This window comes from Electrophorus electricus, chromosome 6 (genome assembly GCF_013358815.1).
Source record: "Electrophorus electricus isolate fEleEle1 chromosome 6, fEleEle1.pri, whole genome shotgun sequence".
NCBI lineage: Eukaryota > Metazoa > Chordata > Actinopteri > Gymnotiformes > Gymnotidae > Electrophorus > Electrophorus electricus.
The window spans coordinates 10,916,913-10,937,583 of record NC_049540.1 but is presented as its reverse complement, the minus strand read 5'-3'; the positions used below and the strand labels follow the sequence as shown (position 1 = coordinate 10,937,583).

General features: G+C 42.5%; 1 protein-coding gene across 1 annotated transcript; it reads right to left on the bottom strand.

The window, feature by feature from the left end:
* Window positions 1-6,257: 6,257 nt before the first annotated feature.
* On the bottom strand, window positions 6,258-19,516 carry lmo4a (LIM domain only 4a). Its single transcript, XM_026998549.2, has 5 exons — window positions 19,171-19,516; window positions 13,269-13,517; window positions 9,231-9,327; window positions 8,780-8,938; window positions 6,258-7,204 (listed from the first exon to the last, which is right to left on the bottom strand). The coding sequence occupies exons 2-5, from the start codon at window positions 13,508-13,510 to the stop codon at window positions 7,196-7,198; spliced, it is 507 nt and encodes a 168-aa protein (XP_026854350.1). The 5' UTR covers window positions 13,511-13,517; window positions 19,171-19,516; the 3' UTR covers window positions 6,258-7,195.
* Between the last annotated feature and the right edge of the window lie 1,155 nt (window positions 19,517-20,671).

Below are 20,671 nucleotides of genomic sequence, written 5' to 3'. Positions count from 1 at the left end.
CGTGTTGGACATTCCCACACCCTGTGGTGAATGCAGGTGGCCTCCCGTTCCACCACACCTTCCACCACACAACACGCACACACCCACATAAACATGCACACACATAGCCAAGGACCAACCCAACTTTGCAATTATTTCATTGCCACCTCACATACTTACAAATAAAGCACAACTTTTTGTATTTAGGCAAGTTCAGCTGGAGGGATTGTGCAGTGTATGGAACCGGATGCGGGATGTGACTGTGTGAAATCTGATTTGCTTTATCTACACACTCCAAAGAGTGAAGGCATTCACAAAGGCAGCAGCCTGTTCTCCTCCCCTACCAATTACTGACCCTGACAGGGGTAAACAGAGTCCCTCCCCCATCTCCGCCCCCCTTCCCCAACCCAGCCAGGGATGCCTATACGGCCCTTTGATCAGTCCCTGGTTCATTAATGCTCTTATGTCTTTTAATTAGCCTCCCCCAGGTCACAGTGGCCCCTCTAACGTTGACCTCGGGCCAGCAGGTCCAGAACTGCATGCATGTCCCCGAAGCGTGGCATGAGGATCAGGCTGGTGGTTGCCTCAGAAACACTGGTCTGGGACCAGTCTCTCCCACCTCACCGATCATAATCTTGAACACGGCTAAATACGAAATGCCCTGGTCTCCGAGACTAGAGTTATATTTTTCTGACATCAGTGGTTGTCTCGGCAGATCTTGGGTATTATCTCTGGCGCAGTTCTCCGCAACAGGGTTCAATACGATGGACTTCCTGTGCACTCCCATCGTGCCCCTCATTATGGCTGCTGTATTATACTGTGCAAGCTGCAAAGGGATTGGACTTCTCCACGGCAGAACCGCTCGGGCTCGGATGAGGTCATCCCACCCATGCCTTCTTCGTCGTTGGCTGTCGGGTTTTACGAGCAGTTTCATAACGAAGAGCGCTGGCGTGAAATCTCCCGGTTACATATGTGTACAGATGGGCCCCAGGAACCGAGGAAAGTTGCTTGGGGTGGTTGTTTTCGTATTTCATTCGCAACCGCCGAGTTTAGCAGCTGCTAGCAGTACAGGCAAGCGTCCTCTCATGATTGTAAACTAATACAGGCCAAGCCTCGCGACTCTACACGAGAGGGAAGTGGTGTCGCGTGCGTACCAAGGCAATTAATTCGCCGCGTGCTCTCCTGCCGTTCTGCTAGGCAAACGGGCTCGGAGGTAATCGAAGGCTAACCCACACAATTAGCAGGGAGGATTAGGTCTGGAAAGGAAAAAAATCCTCCAGATGCTACCACGGGAGAAACCGAGAAATGCGCGTAATGCTCTGGCATGGAATGTTCCGGAACAGGACAACTACACCGTTACAACGGCACGTCCCAGTGCCATTACATGCAGCAGATGTACATACTGACGCACTGTGAAAGAGTTATATTTTAAATCTAGGTTCTGACGCTGGGCGTAGCGATTAGTTGGAGAGCTGAACTACTGACGATTCTCGTTTCATAGTACAATACTTTGGAACAGCGGTTAATTCTTGTAGATGATTGGAAATTATATTAAAATTCACACACCGCTTAACGATACACATGGTAAACAAAGGGTGCAAGAGCCACCGTGAAACTTTGTATGATGAGAGCGAGAGAATGACACACGCACACCCTTAGCGCTAAGCGAATCTACAAACGCTCTGTCTGAGCTCCTGCCACAACCCTGACACTGTATCAATAATGATTCATTTCATTAACAGCACACGTGTCAGATGGGTGGGAGCGCATGTGCATCTGGGTGTGCGCGTGCGAGGAACTGAGCATACAGCATGTGTACAAAGTTATTTGGGAAGTGAGGGTGGGAGGTGGGGTGTTAAAAAAAATCAAGTGAAGACCCTGGATGTTGCTAATTCATTTACAGATTTAATTAGATGGATGGAGCCCCTCACAGTTATTAAAACAGGGGGGAGAAAATGTTGCCAGCGCCGCAGCACTTTTTAATTATGGCTCCAGATCCCTGCTTGCTGACGTCTGGGGAACTGCTTAATTAAAATCCTCATTATTTTACTTTTAATTAGTTCCCCCCTCTTTTGTTTCCTCTCGCCATATGGCCATGTTCCGTGGTCAAATCAACTTAATTGAGCTAATTAAGCTGATCAGTTTAATTATTCAAAGCTCTCTGATTGGACAGGATTGCGCCCCCCACCCCTTCCCCTTTTTCATTGCCTCCTCATAAAGTGCTTGTGTCGCTCCCTCTTCTCACGCTCTCGTTGTCGTTTGTATTTCTCCGGCCCTCTCAGCGATCGGTAATGACGCGCGTGTGAAGTCAGACCAGACGGACTCCTTCGCAGAGTAGACCTGAGTCACCTATGGACGTATAGACTGTTCTCGAAATCAGTGCCACAAAGTGGGTTTCGCCACAACGGTTCGCACAGATATCCCAGCTGATAGTGAGAAGATGACTTTGACCTTGGATAAATTAAACCATCACATTTTTCTGTGAAGCAGATGCAGGTACGCTGACATCCTGCGTACTCTGATTAAGGCCAGCCGCTGTTGCCTCTGGCTGTGACAAGCAGCTATCCACAGTAGTAAGAAGACCCCACTTCTCAGCCTCCTGTGTGCAAGACCTACAAATCCTTTAGTCTGGCCAGTTATACCTCAACACAAGACACTATCATAGTTTTTGCAGTCGTCCTTATGAAACATATCTGTTTGGTTTGTGTGTAAGATACTTATGGTACTTATTAATCTGATTGATAGTTATGAAGGTTGCTAAATGTGATCATCCTGGCTTCATCTGTAATATGTGCACCACACCTACCCCCCCCCCCCACACACACACACACAGGCTGTTTAACAGTACTGCTTGCTGTTTCTCCATCTCCGTCACTGCATCCGAACAGCTGTGGGGTTACAGAACTGGCAGCTGGAAAAAGAAATCAAGCCACCCATGGGGGATGGTCACCGTCCCAGCAGTGGATGGCACAGAGCCCTCTCCTGCAGCCAAAGGGCAAAGACACCTGGGCAGCTGAAACAGAGGGTATTATTAATGCCCTAGGTCAAGGGTGTTATAATACTACATGTCTTGAGACCTCTGTTGCATATGACTAGCTGCATGTTTTGTATATTACTTTGAATTTTTTACATATTAGTATTAAAACATGCATATATCCAGTCATAGTGAATATACACACAATGTTTCATAACTCACTCTGTGGATCACCGAAAAAGGGAACTATGAAACATGCCAGACATATACCAGTCTCTTATCCAGAGCAACTAAAAATTGCTTTGTCATTTACTCATAGAATGTGTCCTAGCCAGTACAGTAGGTTAGAGTTCAAGCTAACCATTGAACTAGAATACTGTTGAAATACAGAGATTAATGCAAAACACATAAGCTCTATAACAGACAACTAGTGCAATAAACAATACCCTACAATAAGTACTAGTTTCAGTTACTTAGCATATGTGCAGGATCAATGGTCATTTAAATATTCCACAAATAGATGGGTCTTCAGTCTGTGTCTGAAGACTGCAAGGGACTCTGCTGTCTGGACAGCCAGCAGACGTTTGTTCTACCATCTGGGAGCCAGGGTAGAGAATAGTCTCGATGTTTGTCTTCCATGAGACATGAAGTATGGTGTTTCAAGCCTAACAGTACTTGAGGTTCGAAGTACTCGAGGTACAGAGGCAAGCATCAAGGATTTAAATCTGATGTGAGTTGAGAGTTATTTGAGTTATTTTGATAGCCTACAGTAGCATGAACTTGGTGTAAGAGAGCTAAAGAACTAGAAAACTTAATTGTTTGCACATCAAACTTATTTATAAACCTTTAAAAAATTATTTATTTGAAACTGTGAATGTCAACATAAGTGTGTTTGCATTTACACAGTTTAGATTTTCACAGGCATGCAATGGAAATTTAGGAATGGTATGTTGTGACTGCAAATTCTGCTGTGTATCGAGAGCGAATGTGTAACCAAAGAATTCCTTGTGTTTGTGAACATGGCCAGTAAAACCCAATTCTGACAGCATGACATTTTAGCAGGTAAGAAGCTTGAACTTATAACAGAAATATAACAGAGATATGTTTTGTGTCTCCTTAGCATGTTCCATTACAGATATTTCAATCACATTAAATTTCAGATTCACTGGTATATCTGGCTCTAAACTGTGATCCATTTCATCACATATTTATACTTGTTTAGTGCCCTGCTTTGAAGAAAGTCAAAGGACACTTAACAGGTATAGCAAACTTGGTCAGCACTAGCTGAAGCTATAAGAGTAGTAAAGCTGAAAACTGGTTCATGTGAATTATTTCTTCATGCTGATCCCATCATGCAGCAGTGGAGGACTTAACTGTTTATCTTTCTTAAAGCTTTATACAGCTAGCAGGAGGTTGCTGAACTACTAGGATAATTGCTAACAAACTAAGGTAGGCCAATTGCTAGTAACTAAGAGCATGAACTTACCATCTGAGTGTTTGAAATGATGAATTTGAATGGGTGCTATTTTAAACCGACACCATGGATCTAAGGCCAAAACATCCTGTACCATCTGATTAAAAAAATGATCTCTGTTATCTTTCCCCCCTCTTTCTTCACACAACATGAGGTGAGGAAACAATGCAACTGCACCAATTCTCATGTGTTAATTTGTTTAATTAATGAATTCGAGAAAGGGGGGAAAACTACAGACTTCCACAAAGGCAAGCGCTTCATATAGTCAGTGTACCTGAAAGAAACTTTTTATTTTGCTCTGCTTGCTGGTAACACCACATAACAGAGACCTGATTCCCAAGACAGTTAATTGGCTTTTGAATGTCAAGCTAATTAGTAATGCACAGTTGAGGCTTGATTAGTTTGAATGCGAGGTGTAACTTGCATTGCCAGGGGAATTTTTCTTTTTTTTCCTTTCTTTTTTTTGAGACCCCACCACCACCACCACCACCCTTATCAAGATATGGAGATAATTGCAATTAGGATCATTTGCATACGTAAATGAATTTGTCTGCTGCTTCCCCCCCCCCCCACCCTATCCACAGTCCTACACTGTGAAATAAATCACTCATGGCATATCATTGAGCACATACGCACATGTGGCGTGGTTAGCTGCCAAGCTTTGGGGAAGGGTGTGACCATCAGAATTAAAAACAGGGAAGAAATTCTCACTATTCACCATTCACGGTCCCTAAAACTGAAAGCCTTGTTAGCTGAAGAAAGTTAGTTAATGTTGTCCAGTATAGGAGTACTTCTCTTGATCCAGTAATTGGGCTGTGCTTAAGTTCAAAGAATGCACAGGGACAGGGAAATTAGCTTAGCAATTTGTCATTGAAAGGCCACCTTTTAAACCACCTGAATTTATGAGTAAGCTTTGTAGTGACAATGCAAGTGGAATGTTCAATAAGGCATTTTGGCTGGGCTCACAAATCTCTTTCAAAAGTACTGAATGTTTTGCATTAAGAAAATTATTAGTGCTATTTTTGACTTAAGCCCTGCACTTTTGAGAGGAGCACTGAAAACAGAACTTCATTCATTTAAGAATTTACAGCTGCCTTTTACACCCACGTATACATACACACATACATGCACACACATACATACACACACAGACGTAATGAGGTATGCTTGGAACCCATTTTACTCCAAAGAAACACAAGGGAGAAGTTTTTTTTTCTAATCATAAAATTAAATTGGAAACGAACACCTTGTGATTGCGGGCCAAAGGTAGCAGTAAAAAAAGAAAGTAGACTTTAATTAGCTAATTAAATAAACAAGATATAGGGGGAGGTTAATGCCAAAAAGCAATTAGATAAATGCCATAGTGAGCAAGCTTCTCAAACCTCAGCAAATCAGCTATAATGAAGGATAGGAAATAAAGGCTGGATGTAAAGCAAGTTATGGAAGGACAGGTCTAAGATGAAAGCAAAAGGCTGGATTATGTCGTTAGCTGTTGGAGTATGGCTAACAATGATGCAGAAGAGCTCTCTTTTGGCAAGTCTCAGATTAAAGTCAAATTAGGTAGAAGGAAAGAAAGGAACAAATCCAGGCCTGGAGCACATCACACTCTTAATTGCTTTCTGTAATGACTGGGGCTCAAGTGTTTGAATTCCATTCCTGAGGGTAATCGACCATGCTTTTCAGACCTTCCGAGGTTCCTTACATTTCAGAGGGTCACACACACACTGTTTAACTCAACAAAACAGGAAAAAAAAAACAAAAAAAAAAAAAACACAACAACTTATCACCTGGACTGAATACACACTGAATTACAGATGCAACAAGACCATATATAATGGTTATAGTTATTTAATAAGTAATTTTTTTTTTACTATACAGATATCTTATATAATTTTAAATGTACCTCTGCTTAAACAACAGAGGCCACAGAAACACAAAATTCAGCGGCTGAGCACACAATACAACAGTACAGGAATATGTACATTTGGATTGGCATTTCCCCGAAGCAGGACGCATACATCAGAACTACCTACAAAATGTGAACTGCAGTCAGTGATGTAACAGAAGCAACCACCAGCAGGTACAAAAACTTGAACAATCATAAGTTATGTGAATAGTGTCATAACAGAGTGCCAACCACGAAACATCAGTCCCTCAAAAAAGGCCGGCCAGAGAACCAAGAGGGAAGAAGCAATATTTTGCGTTATCCGTGATGCAGAAAGAAAGTGTAATGACATCCACTGCACCTCACTGTCCAGAGTGTCGCATAACTTCTGTAGCGTCCTTGTAAAGAGTGTCATCAAGTTTTAAAAATACCATTGCTAGTTTAAAAATACCCCCACCACCCCTCAACTTCTGCGGTTAGAACTTCTCAGCAGCCACAGTTGACCATGCCAGACAGAGCTGCCACACACAACCCTTAGCCATCATTAACAGTAACCTCAGTCCTCTCCGTCCTTCCTTTCTGCTTGATCGTCTTACCCCTGACCGGGAGAGCGGGGGCGGGACATGGAGGAGGGGCTGGGTTGGCTGTTGGGAAATTAGCCTTGGGAGAATTTTGCTCGGGTGGAGAGTCCTTTTAGGGTAGGCTGATGCACAGGACAGAGGGATGCCGGTGTCTCGAAGGCGCACTAACATTTCACGGCATGAAAACGAGGGAATAAGAGAGAAGAGGAGAGGGAAAGAAGAGAGAAAGGAGAGTAAGGGAAGAAGGAGAGACAGAAGGGACAGGGAAGAAGCCCACTGTGCTGTGTCAGGACCTTTCCCCTTCAGCACACCTACACAGACAGAAAGAGTCGATGTAGTTACATCACATCAATATTCAGTAATAGTCCTTATTACTCACTCAGTTAAAACATTTTTCACAATTGTGTCATGTGGTAGTGCAGGGCAGTGGTAACTCAGTGGTTAAGGTATTTGACTAGTAATTGGAAGGTTACCAGTTTAAGTCCTGCCTGTTGGGCTCCTGAGCAAGGCCCTTTACCCTCAATTGCTCAAGTTGTGTTCAGTCATAATCGCAAGTTGTTTTGGATAAAAGTGTCAGCTAAATGCCAATACAGATAAATGTAAACGTGTGGTCTCTTTCTCAGCTACCTTTTTTTCCAATCTGATCCAACAGAGAAGTGGAATATTTTGAAATTATTTTATAATATGTTCACTTTAGATTTCATAATACATTAACAGCATACTGCAAAACATTGCCCCGTCATAAACATGTGGGGATGGGCTAGAGTATCCTCAAAACCCAGGTATGCAGGGGACCCCAACTAGCAAACAACAGCAGGGTACAAATGCTAATTAGTCACAGTGTGTCTATGCATCCAAACACTGTACTGAAATATAAGCCTTCTCACAGACTGTAGCAGGGGGTTAGATATGCCATATACTATTTCCCTGTCGGGATAATCATCTGGAGGTCTTTCAAAAAGAAAGGGTAAAGATGTGTCCTTGTCCTATTAGATTTCCACTTAGCATGATCTTGATGTGAGTTTGAAAACCCAGTTTAACTGAAGGGTCAGCTATCTTATGCAATACAAGAAGTGTTTTGGGTTTTTTGGGGGGGTTTTTTAAATCATAGTTTAGTATCTTATCGGTCTAGCTCGATAGTTCTCCACTACAGGTTGTGTACTGCTTTTCTGTCTGCAACATCGTGTCAATAGTCACACAACACCATATTTATTTATGGTCATTTAAAACTCCCAGCAAGGTCCTGTTACTGCTAACGTTGACACCATGGCATAAGACCCTGAGGTGCAAGAGTAGTGCTGGACTTCAGGTTGAGTCAAGGAAGTAATTTACTGTAGGTTCAGAACTGCTTTTTGGAATTTTCAGTACATGTTCTGCCAGCCAAAGCTTCTTGCTATATCAGAAGGTGAACAGACCACTTTTCAGACAATATCACTTCCCAAGTCTATGCGAGAAACAGCAAAGCTCCCAGCTTGGTAATATTTTAGCAAGCAATGTTTTACTAATTTCTTTGTTAAAGATAAGTGAATGGGACAAACATCATCAAAGCATCTGTCTGACAGACAGAGACTTGGTTTAAACTATGAAATATTTAATTCACTACTGATCAGAAAATGAAACTCCCCCTTTATCTTTCTTCCAAAGTCATTAAGTGACTGTTTTTTGACAAGGGTTTCTTTCTCATTTGTCAGGATCATTCATGTCACCATGCCAACAGCTTCTTAACTAGAAGCCTGAGACCCAACGATTGTTCTAAACCACTGCATTAAAAACCTTATCAAAACATCTGCTGATATACACTGGTGCAAGTTTTTAATGCCAGCTATTCTCAATTGTTAGGAGTCCCTGATGGAGATCCCCCCTCCCCAGCCCATCCCCTGTTGCACCTTCTGGTCAGGAAGGAGGGTGCTGCTTTGCAGGGGGGTCAGGTGACCACCAAGCACCCCACCGCCGGGCCGGTCGTGCTCACAGAAGATGGTACCATTGACGTAGTGGAACCGGTCTCCAGGCACCAGGCGGTTCCGACATGTGGCACACGTAAAACACTACAGTGGGGGAAATGAGGAACTGACCTTAACCCTGGAGTAAGAAGATCTTAGCAAACTAAATGTTCTGGAATAATGTCTCAAATTAGATATGCAATACAAGCCATCTTTAATACAAACTATAAAAAAATAAGTTGGGAGGCACCAATAATCAATTGAAGCAGGGGTGTTTTAAGAAGCAAAGGTCACTTACATGATTAAAAATCAAAAAATTTTGCTTGTGGCATCGCTTGGCATGAAATATTGCCCTGGTGTGTGAATTTGCTGCTGCCGGCCTCCGAGAGTGACTCACCTTCAGGTGGTAGACATTCCCCTGTGCTCTCATCACCATCTCACTGGCTGGAATCGACTGTCCACATGCACTGCAAGCTCCACTGTGACCGAACAATCTGCAACAATAAATATGTTGCTCAAAGTATGCAATCACACAGGAAAAAAAATGTCTAAAACACAATATGGAGCTGGACAGGTTGCGAAAAAACCACCTACACTCAATCTACTGTAAAGAACCTTTAACAGATAAAAATTTGCCTTACTAGTAAATGGTAATGAGGGGTTAAAAACTGTCTACACTTCCTGCATCTACATGCGCATGCTGTCCTGTCTGCAGTTTAATAAAGACCTAATATGAAGATAAGGACTATATTAAAAGCATCCACATTCCATACCCAAATAAAGTCAAGGTCTAAGACAACACAAGCTGGGAAGGCAAGTTGCCTAACAAACAGAGCGTAGAGTGCAGAAGAGAAGCCTCCAAGGCCTTGATGGCTGGGCACCAATACCCTCCTTTCCAATACCCTCCTTACTGTAGCCTATGAGCTAATGTGGAGTGGCATAGTATTTGGTGGCAATGGATTGGGGTGCGGGTTGGGGGGTTGGAGGGAGCCTGTGATTCACCCTTAGCTCCTCATTAGGGTGCACTTGATTACCCTACTACCTGGACTCAAGGTTGTTAAGGGCAATTCTAGGGGAATGCTCCAATGAGTTCAAGTCCCCGCTCCTGACAAGCTACAGAAAAAAAGGACACGCATACACACACTTGCTCATACATCATCAAAGATAAAATACCATCATGCACAATATATGCAGCACTTGTGATAAGTCAAAGCCACTGGCTAAAGGATCACATAAACCACACATGCACACTCACATGCCACAACCTAACTGCTTGCTTAGATAAATAATTGTATGATTTCACCATTGTTCTTTTATATTTTCAATCTTAAAAGTGTAATTAAGAGCAGCAGCTAACCTACTCATCATAATTAACTTCATTTCATTATTTCAGACATCTTATATTCCTGTAGGTTATAACTTCCTGTGTTTAAGTAGTCTAAAAAAAGTAAACCAAGTGAAGTTTAGATATCCCTTGCACACGCTGGTAATATTTTAATTATATCATTTTGGGTTTGAAAATAATAGCAGCACAAAAGGTAAACACAAAAACAAACAAAAAAAAGTTTACAAACTTTATAAATTGCAAAATGGATATTTGTGATAACCAATCGTCAACTAAAACTGCACGCTTGGCAAGGCTCGACTTGTTCAGAAAACACCTGGAGTCACGCGCGCGCGCTGCTAATCCTCCCTCCCACGGCTACTTTTCAATAGGAAGCTTCCCTTCCGCACGCAGCGCTCGTTTGACGGACCGGTTTGGCAGCCAACCCGCACCGTTCGTCGTCTTCGCTCTGTTCTTTCTTCGCTCTTCTCTTTCCTCCCCCTCTGCTATCGCTGTCCTGGCACACACCGACTCACAGTAATGAATTTTTGATCTTAATCCAAACAGTAATTTAATAAGGGGAGGCAGAAAGCAGCGCTGTTCGTCCTAATTAACGCTCCTTTCTTTTATCGGACCTCGGGCTCCGCGCCGCGCCATTTGGCAATGAAGCTCTGCCCTTTTGATTAGCTGCAGTACATTATACATATTTAATACACTGCAGATTGAATATACGTTACATCTAGCAAAGTGAACCACACACAACGCATACGCGGCCTCCCTCAATTCACGTCCGCAAAGTTAGCAAGCTGGAGGAACTATATGCTGTCGTCGTCGTTCCCCAAAAATATGTAACTAAAATGCCAATGTAGTCCCATCTAATAAGTGGGGATTGTGATGAATTTGATGCTTCGGATCAGTTTAAATGTTCACAGCCTTCCTAGTCGGATATCTTTCTCGGGCAGCTCATGCGCATGACAAGTAATCCATTTTAATGTTTTAAGGCTGTACTACTGCAAAACCCAAAACTTCAACTGCAGGTTCTTCTGCTTAGCTGAAAGAAGCCATCCAGCCAGGTTACATGATGACCTCTGTTAAATGCCATTTGGTTTTCATTAAGGGACTTATTTACATCTTAGTGTCCGGTTAATTATGATTAAACAGTTTTCCATGAGTGTCCCATGTCTGGATGGCGTGCGACAGCGAATGTGCACTCTGGGTCCCTGCTTTGCCCCCCCCCAAGCCATGAAGTGAGCGTGACCTGGCACGGGTGTGTTGAGCGTAGGCGCCGAACCATGCACGCAGTGATGCCAGGCCCTCTCAGACACACCCGCTCCGTGAACCGAACCATGCACGCAACGATGCCAAGCCCTCAGACACACCCCCTCCGTGGACCGCGCTTGGCACCGGTGCCAGGCAGTCACAGGCCAACGCACTAGCGCACATCCAAACAAGCAGAGGTCAGCTTCAAAGCACCTTGTGATCACAAACAAATCTAATCTGTTCACCTCCAGCATAATATACACAAAGGAGTGCTGGCCAGATTTGCTCAGGGAAGCATATCATCACCTGTAGTGGTTTGCAGACAAGCCAAAATGACCACTAAACAACTGAAATCACAAGATTTTGGGGGATTTGAAAAAGGAGGTAAAAAAAAATTAAGTGCATGCCAATCTGAGTTTTTGAACTTGGCAAAGCATTTGTTTTTTCCACCCACACTGGTCTGGAGGTTAAAGGAGCAACAAGTCATTTTTCCTATGATTCTGTACTAAATCCATTTTAAGCATTGCCGCCTCCATGTTGAGGGACCCAGCCTATGAAGAGTAAACTAGTTCATTTGAGTACTCCAAAGCAATCTGATTCTTCATCTCATGTGAGCTTCATATTATATAAATTTTTTTAAAATCATTATCACTTTCAACAACACTGTTTGCTATGTTTTGGTGACAAAACATACTTATTCCCCTTTTAAATGGCACCTTTTTCCCCTCCTCTATGCCACCTAATGTGCCTTCATCTAAACAGGCCCCGAGTCTTGGGAAAAGCCTTGAAACGCTGGTCCTTGTACAACAGAAAGGCATGCAAGGTGTGTGGGAGGCTTGGGAGGTATGCGGCTGCTCCCTGTCCTGTGCCACGTGCACCCACACAGTTCCTGTCATGACTGGGGCATTTTAGCTTCTCATTGTGGCTACTCTGTGTTTGTGTCTCTGGCTTCCCCAGCAGGCTAGTGATGCCGAGATGGATTCAGAAAGGCCACCCTGCTTGGCGTGGGTGTGGCGGGGATGCCCGACCCAGACCTAAATGTACAACATCTGTAAACCATCAGACTCACTGAGGCAGATTTTGAAAAACAAAAAGTTAATGTGCTCCTTTTGGCATCACGTTTGATGAAATGCGTAGGCAGGAAATTGGAAGAGTGAGTAGTACATTTATCAAGAGCAATGTCGACTTCAGACAGACAGATAACATAAATACCACATTAGGTTGACTAGAGAAAGAGGCTTGTGCCTCAACATGAAATACACGCCATCGGGGATACAGCTTTGTGTGATCATTAATATTATTTTTCTTTATACATTATTAAGCCTCAGTTCATTACTGTATGAATGGCCTTGTTCGGCATTAACTGAGGAAAACATCTTGCTCACTACACTAAGAGTATAAACAACATTTGTACAAAAAAACATTAGGCTCTACCGGTTCTAACAGTTACGTTCTGTGTTTTTCAGGATGTTACAGAGTGCTGTTCTTTATACTGTAATTATAAAAAAAACATCCCTGCATTCATTTGTAGAACATTTAAAGCACTTCAACCAGGAACACTGCCCAATGTAACACTTTGATATGATATAATAATAATGTGGATAGCTAAATTTCACACCCTATTTAAAAATGTTTAGATTGTAAAATCCTGTTGGCTGGTGATCCATGTGCCTTGGTGGTTTGAGTAGCTAGCTAGGTCAGAACATAGCCATCTCCATTTTGTTCAGATTAAAGCATCTTGATGCAATCTGTAGTCACAGGGCACGCACAGTCATTTACCCCCATCATCGGTGGCATCTCTCCAAGCCATCCCCTCCTTCTCCCCTCCAAATGCCTTGTTGGCCCCAGTACCTGATGTAGTCGTTCTTGCAGAGGATCATGCCCCCTTTGCTGTAGCAGGTGGTGCCGATCTCGCCAAGCTGTGCCTGGCAGCACGAGCACTTGAGACATCGTGTGTGCCAGTAGCGCTCCATGGAGAAGAGCAGGAAGCGGTCGGAGATGCGCCCACCGCAGCCGGCGCACGAGCGGACCGCCCCACCGCCACTGCCGCCCGCCACCGCCACCGCCGAGGACTCCACACGGCTGTTCACCATCGTGGGCCTGGAAGGGACAGAAAAGGGACCAGTGAAAACCTGCAGAACAGGCTGATGTTTCTACCAGGGCTGTACGATATATTCTCTCATTAATCATTATTGCAATACCAGACTTTGAAATACTGATATCTCGGCTGGGATATGGCAGTGAGCCCTCTAATTCCTATTTTATTTATTTATTGTGTATGATGAGTATTCTGACCAATTTCAGATGTTCCAGATGTGTATTCTAAATCACCGCACTTGCATGGTCGAACAAACAGAAGTAATTTTGGTCATAATAGTGCAGGCCATTCTTTAAACATGACATATCAAGTGCTCACCAATCTGTTTTCAATATATTGCTAAGGAATATCACAATTACAACATGCAGCAATACAACAGCATTACACTGTTTCTTCCATATTGTGTAGCTCTAATTCATATGTGCACATATGCCTTAGTAATATAGGGTCACTCCTGAGAAAGGTCAGCATGTCTGGCAACACCACTGCCAGACACCATATCAGTACTGATATTATTCAAAATAATTGTTTAGATTTTTCCACAACTATTTCCCATACCATACTATGACCACATTGTGTGCATAAGGTTTAAAAAATAAACTGATACTAGTTACATGGAAAAGATTACTCATACTATAAGGTTGTTGTTCTACTATTTCTCTGCAAAACATTCATATTTGGAGGAACCTCTCATCAATAACATCGGTGAGGGAATAAAAGCATGCCAATTAAAAGTGTCCCTGATTATGTAATCCAAAGGTATTTTGAAAAATTCTAGACTGAGCCTAGAGAATGTGAAAAGAGGGGCCTGATATATAAAATCTTAGAAATGGTTTGTGACTAATCCTGTGGTTAACTGCAGCTTGGAGTTCTCCTCTTTCAGGGACATGAAAAGGAGGGTGAGATAGCTAATTAATAACCAAACCGAGAGACAAAAGAGTGGCTAACCAAGACTGACTGGCCCGTCAATATGCTATTAACACCAGTCATGTCAAGAAGGCATAAAAATCCAATTGCAGTAGGCCTAAATTGAGCCCGAGGTTAGAGGCAAGGCTTGGCTAACAAATGGAGTAGAATCTTAGATTGCCTGTTTTATTTATTGGCAGAGGCTCACCACAGAAAGCTTACCAGGCAAAGCTGGCTTGCCTAACACAGGAAGGTCTACAGCCATTTTCAGGAAAAGCACAAATGAAGCGATCTCCCCAAAGATAACTCGCACAGCTAAACTGTAACAACTGAACAAGAACACTCGGAGCCCGCAATAAATAGCCTTTAATGATTTATTGTGCTCAAAATTTGTTTCTCCGAATTCCTAAAAAATGAGGTTATGCAACAGCTTTCAAGAAGGTTGCTGCAATGACAAATTAATGGCATGGTCTCATGGCCTTAAAGCATTATGGCTCCTAAAAAACAGCAATGTGACAGACAGTGTCCACTTCAGACTGGTTTATTTGTCTTGATCATTTCCAGAATTTTCCATCACAAATAAGGCATGACTCCATCTTAAGATACCACAGCTTTTGAACGGCTCCATTCAACCCATCTTGAAAACACTACCCATCTTGTAATCTGGGCTGCCCTGCTAACAGTAATAACAGTCTTGTTAAAGAAGGCTCAAGATACAGAATTTCTACTCTTTGGAATGTAGTGTCCTAAATGTACTTACAGGTTCCTCAGAGGCCTTAACACCCAACATAAACTGTCAAAGTAGGCTAAAACAGGCCACCTGGATTTCAGCTAATCCCAAATTAGTTTTACAAGTGGCTCTCTCATGAGGGCAAACTTTGATGTGCTGGAGTAGAGCCTCGACAGCCTCCAAAACAAGCAAATGTGGCTCCTTTATTTGCTTCAACCACGCTTCAGCATGTCATGACAGCCACCAACCATCTTCAGTTCAGTTAGATGTGCCAGAACTGAACTGCTCCTGGTTCATCATTCTGGGAGAATTCACAAGAAATACTTGCTGGATCCACCAGGGAAGACCTTGCAGGTACACTCACTGCTTTTGATGTAGGATGAACAGTTAAACGGTACTCATTATGTAATATGAGCTTGACAAATTATATTGTGATTGAGATAGCCAAGAGCCAGTGTGCTTATAACACAAAGGATATAAGGTCAGGTCTTGTTATGTGCCTTACCCTATTGATACATCACCAAGGAAGAATTTTACATGAACATGGAACTTTCAGGAGCTAGGATCAATGCGATATCGGTTAGTTTTACAAGTTGTGTAGGGTTTCAGTTGTGTAAAACTGTGTTTCCTGTAAACATAAAACCCCCTCAACAGATTTTAAGTGACGTGGTGGGAGTATTTCTTCAGAATGGACTGGAAAATGCTGATGCCTAAAGGGATGAGGGCGTGCAGTTGTCCACAGTAAGAGGCCCTGATGTGACCCAGGGAACTGGAGGATGGGAGCCAGGCTCAGGCACCTACTTCCTCTCTCTGTTCTCCTGTAGAAGAGGTCAGCCACCAGCAGCCTGGAGATAGTGAAGCTAGGTCAGAGGTCACAAGTCACGTGGAAAAAAAGGGTCGAGCGGGGGTTAGGGGGACAGCAACCACTTTTTCTTTCAAGTCACATGTCTCTCTCCAGACTTGCGCTGGGTACTCTTGTGCCAGCTGGCCATATACCTTCATACGTCCATATCCAACACACACACACACACACAAATGTATGCACAAACTCACACATAATCACAGTCATACATTCACATGTCATATAGTCATCCACTTCTGAAAAGGCAACAACTAAAGCCAGGGCCCCCAAAAAACTGTACAACACACTATTTGGCAAATATATATATACACACACATATATATATACACACACACACACACATACATACATATATACATACATACATACATACATACATATATATATATATATATATATATATATATATATGTGTAATATATATATGTATGTCTGTATATGTATATACATACATATATATATACACACACACACCTACAAAAGGTACCATGCAAATGTTAACTTTTCTAAAAATCATTCAAAACATACGCATTTCTTTCACAATCATGAAGTACACAAACTTCTTTTCTCTATGTCTTCCTGAGTTTGGTTCCCGTATTTCGCAATTTGAGATGTCAAAGCTGCTAAAGTTCCTGAAGCAAACTTGTCCTGCTTATCCAGAAACACTAGCACCATCTCCCTCCATTTTCAAACAAGAGTCCAACTTAGAAAAGACTGCGAAAACAGATCTAAGAAGACTCTTTGCACACGCTTTCTCTCCCTCACTCACTCACCTCACTCTCTGCAAGGTAATCTTCAGTGTGTTGTGCTCCATTTCTTTTTGCCCCATCCACCAATAAAACTGGCCAAACAGGTCTAATATCAGTCTACAGCAGGCTACGTAACCACTTCCTCCACAAACAGGGCGACACGTTGCAAATATCCTAAACCTGACATGAAGCTACACGCCTGTTTTCCTACTGGAGAGCTGGCAAGCTGCCTGTTCCAACCAATTCTGACACACTTGACTTTAAGATGGAATGCGTCACATTTCCTAAGGACCCCAGACCAGGCTCCATGCTACTAGGTTAGCCATTAAATAAGATTATTATATACTAAATCCAAAGTTACAGATATACTCTGAAAGATTTTAAGCATATAAACAAGTTTAAAAAAACAAATAATGAATCAAGATGGACCCCTGAAGAAAATAACTCTAAAAAACTCTAAAAACTGTATAAAGCCCTTTTCTGTCTATTGCACGTCTTTCCTAAAGCAGTTTGAAAAACTGCTTGCTCAAATGCTTAGAACAAAGTACATCACTAAATTTATTAAAAGCATAAATAGAATTTGCCTTAACACCCTTTCTCCATGGCTGCAGCCGAGACAGCACCATCTTTTTGCGCACACCTGCATGCCCTATTCAAGAGCAGGTTGCCAAATAACTTTGCCGCAGTTAATTTCATGAAAATGCAAATCCCCTTTCTTTTTAATCATCCTCTGCTGCAGACCTAAGAGAGCGAGAGCAAGAGAGAGAGAGAGCAAGAGAGAGAGACAATGCTGGTGAATAGGACCCTGGGGGAAATATCACACGCTGTAGACTAGGCTGGGCTGTTTCAATACAGAACAATTATATTATCCCTCCGAGAACTTAGGTAAGCTAATCCCCCTCTGAAAACACTTGGCAACAACCTTTTTTTGCAGGCTACAGGATTCAATATGTTGGCTTATCACCCCCTTGCAGAACTTTGTGCAGCTTTGTATCTTATGCATACTGTGCGCACAAATTGCTGACACAAAAAAAAACCCAAGCGTGGTACGGAGCATAGATCAAAAGTGCTTAAGAAAGTTACAATGTCTAGGATGAATAGACAAGTCAGGATAAATTTGAATATGAACACTATATTTAAGTAGATGTTTTTGATTTTAATAAATCATCATTAAGCAATTGAACATAAATGAATTCATACCCTTATTAAAGCTTTAAAATTAGATAACTAAAACAAAACTAACTAAAGATACGAATTAGAAAATAGTTCTGTGAAATGCGAAATAGTTCTCTGAAGTATTGCGAGAATGAGTGAAAAAGTCCGCGCGAGTTTGGTAGTGAGCCAATTCCCCCACCCGTCCCGAGAATTACACGATGCCATCTGAGAGGTCGGTCAGTGAGGGGGAGGGCCACTCGGTTCTACTCGGCTAACGGACTGATTGATGAAATAAGCAGCAAAAACAGGAGCTAATGAAGAGAAACACAATGCCGTCCCTGTCCTCGCGCAGACTGATGGATTGCGCGTGCTGTCGGCCTGACGGAGCAAACGATAGGTCCACTCATAGAGACAAATCACATTTCATTAATTGCTGTACTCATGTAATGTTTAGGAAACATCAAAGAGGCCGTTTAGTTGTTTTATAATTGTATAAAAGAGCCTTCAAACCTTCCCCTCTCTGGTATTATGTATGGAAGACCTGAAGGTCATCATCAAAGAGCAAAAGAGGCGTCATTAGCATGTTAATCACAAATTGGGGAAGATATTGTAGCCCATACTTTATAATCGGGATACTTCTGAACTATAACTCTATACCTTAAATGGCAAATATACCTAACCCCTACGCTTGTGCTAGACTGAGTGGCACGTAATTAAAATAAATAAGCCTGACCGCTTCGTGCACAGTTTCTAAAAATAGCAGCAAGACCAGTGAGCAATGACCAGACCTCGTTGGCACCAAGGCGGTTTAGTAATATATCCTTCCCTTTTAATAATGCGCTCTGGGGCCATAACTACACGCTTCGCCGTTTCATTAAATCGGGTCTCTTTTTTAATTAACACTCCGGCGTAGGTTTCAACTCCCTATTGTGCTAAAATCTCTTCGGAAGAGATGCGAACTCTCAGTGACAGAAGTAATCTGCAAATTATTCAAAGTGGGTTACTTTAGGAGCAGTTCCAAAAGGCACGCATGAAAAGTTCAGTTCTGTGGTAAAGAAAAAGATGAGTAAAGAAAATGACAGCTCGGGTGTTAATCGACGGGAACGCTTGCTTGAGCAGACATCGCACACGGCTACAAGCATCAGCTACTGTAAACGCGTTTAAATTTAAACTGAACACACTGAAATAAAAAAAAATCACGGTAGCAAAAGGTATACGTTTTTAAAGTGCTTGCTGGATTAGGAAAAACTTACCGTTATAGTTCGCAGACTGTCGGGTGAAGACACCAAGGCTGTGAAAGCAGTCAAATTTATTGCGCGCGTAAAAATGAGCTAACCCTTTAACCCAGCGACAACAAATCTCTGTAGTGGCAGCGGCGATTGATAATCCCAGTGTCGCGTCGCTCAGATTAACTTTAAATGATTCCTCCCCCATTCGCAACGCGCTCCGCCACAACTGACCAAGCCATGACAACGCTATCTTTAGCACAGAATTGTTGAACACTGCCTGAGCGTTTTCACAAGCGAAGGGGTAATATCATTGTCTGGCACCTCTACGGTAAATGAAAACTTGCTGTTTCCCTTCATCAGTTTGCGCTTACATAGGAACAACGAACAAGTTTTGAAGGCACTCCTCTTATGACGCGAGATGGATGCAGCCACAGCAGCCAATGAACAGGGGTGGGGGCGTGGCATTTGACAGAATGATCGATGTCTGTTTGAGGAACTTTTGCCTGTTTGAGACTAATTTAAATGATCCATAATCACCGTCGCAAAGCAACGTTAAGAAGACAATTTAATAACTCCCTTTACGCGAAACATTGCCTGCTTGAATCTAGATTGGCCAACTGTCTCTATTACTCGTTCGGCACGGCTTTTACCTAGATATTATTGGACAACCACCAATATACATTCTTTCTGTAATAGTTTAACAGATGTGGCAAGAAGAAAGCCTTTTAAGTGCAGCTGTAAACCTAAAATTGCAACTCGCACTGCGCTCGTCGTGGAACTCCATCAACGTTGTGAACATCTGGCCTGGATGGCAAACCAATTACGGCGAGCGCAGTAAAGCTTCATTTTAACTAACGCAAAACTGTCAAATTTACCTTGATTTATAATAATGATTGGGCGAGGGAAGGAATGCCCGTTAGTTTACATATAGTGAGTCACCAGTATTGTTCGCCGTTCCATATCCCCAAAGTGAAGAAACTTCGCTTAAGCGATTGGAGAAATCACAGTTGTGCATGCAGATATGTTGGGGTCTGCTGAATGGTGAGCCTCACGACAGTCGAAATTCGTGTTCTTTACTACCAAAACTTGTACATCTTCCGGAATAACCCATTCATAGCAACCTGTAAATTAGTATCTGTTGTAACAATTACATGTGCCATCAGAAGGGAGATAAAGTTTTTATTTCGACTCTTTAAATTCAAGTTTCGTATCATTTTTAACGTTGGTTGCATGCAAAAGACGGAGTCAGGCTATTTTTAAAGATGCATTCGTTAGAAAGTTTTCTTTGGGGCACAACGTGTTTTGTGTCAATGTACGTGTTCACTCGTACACCAAAACAACCACTGGTTCTACATCTCAGATGTTCCTGGTTTGTTCCTAAAGAGTCTCGACCGACATCTTGTGGACGGTTAAAGGAAGTGCTTGATGTAGGCTACTGTGCGGACGAGGAAAAAACGGCAGCAATCTCATCGAATACGTCTCTGGGTATCGTTTAAATTCTCTCTGACCACACAAACCAAGACTA

What these genes read in the sequence shown, in the direction of transcription:
- lmo4a (XM_026998549.2), bottom strand. Translation starts at nt 13,510, where the DNA reads ATGGTGAACAGCCGTGTGGAGTCCTCGGCGGTGGCGGTGGCGGGCGGC. An exon ending in TGCAAGAACGACTACATCAG is followed by an intron (nt 9,328 to 13,268) that starts GTACTGGGGCCA and finishes TTATTGTTGCAG; the next exon opens with ATTGTTCGGTCACAGTGGAG. An exon ending in GGAATGTCTACCACCTGAAG is followed by an intron (nt 8,939 to 9,230) that starts GTGAGTCACTCT and finishes CCCCCACTGTAG; the next exon opens with TGTTTTACGTGTGCCACATG.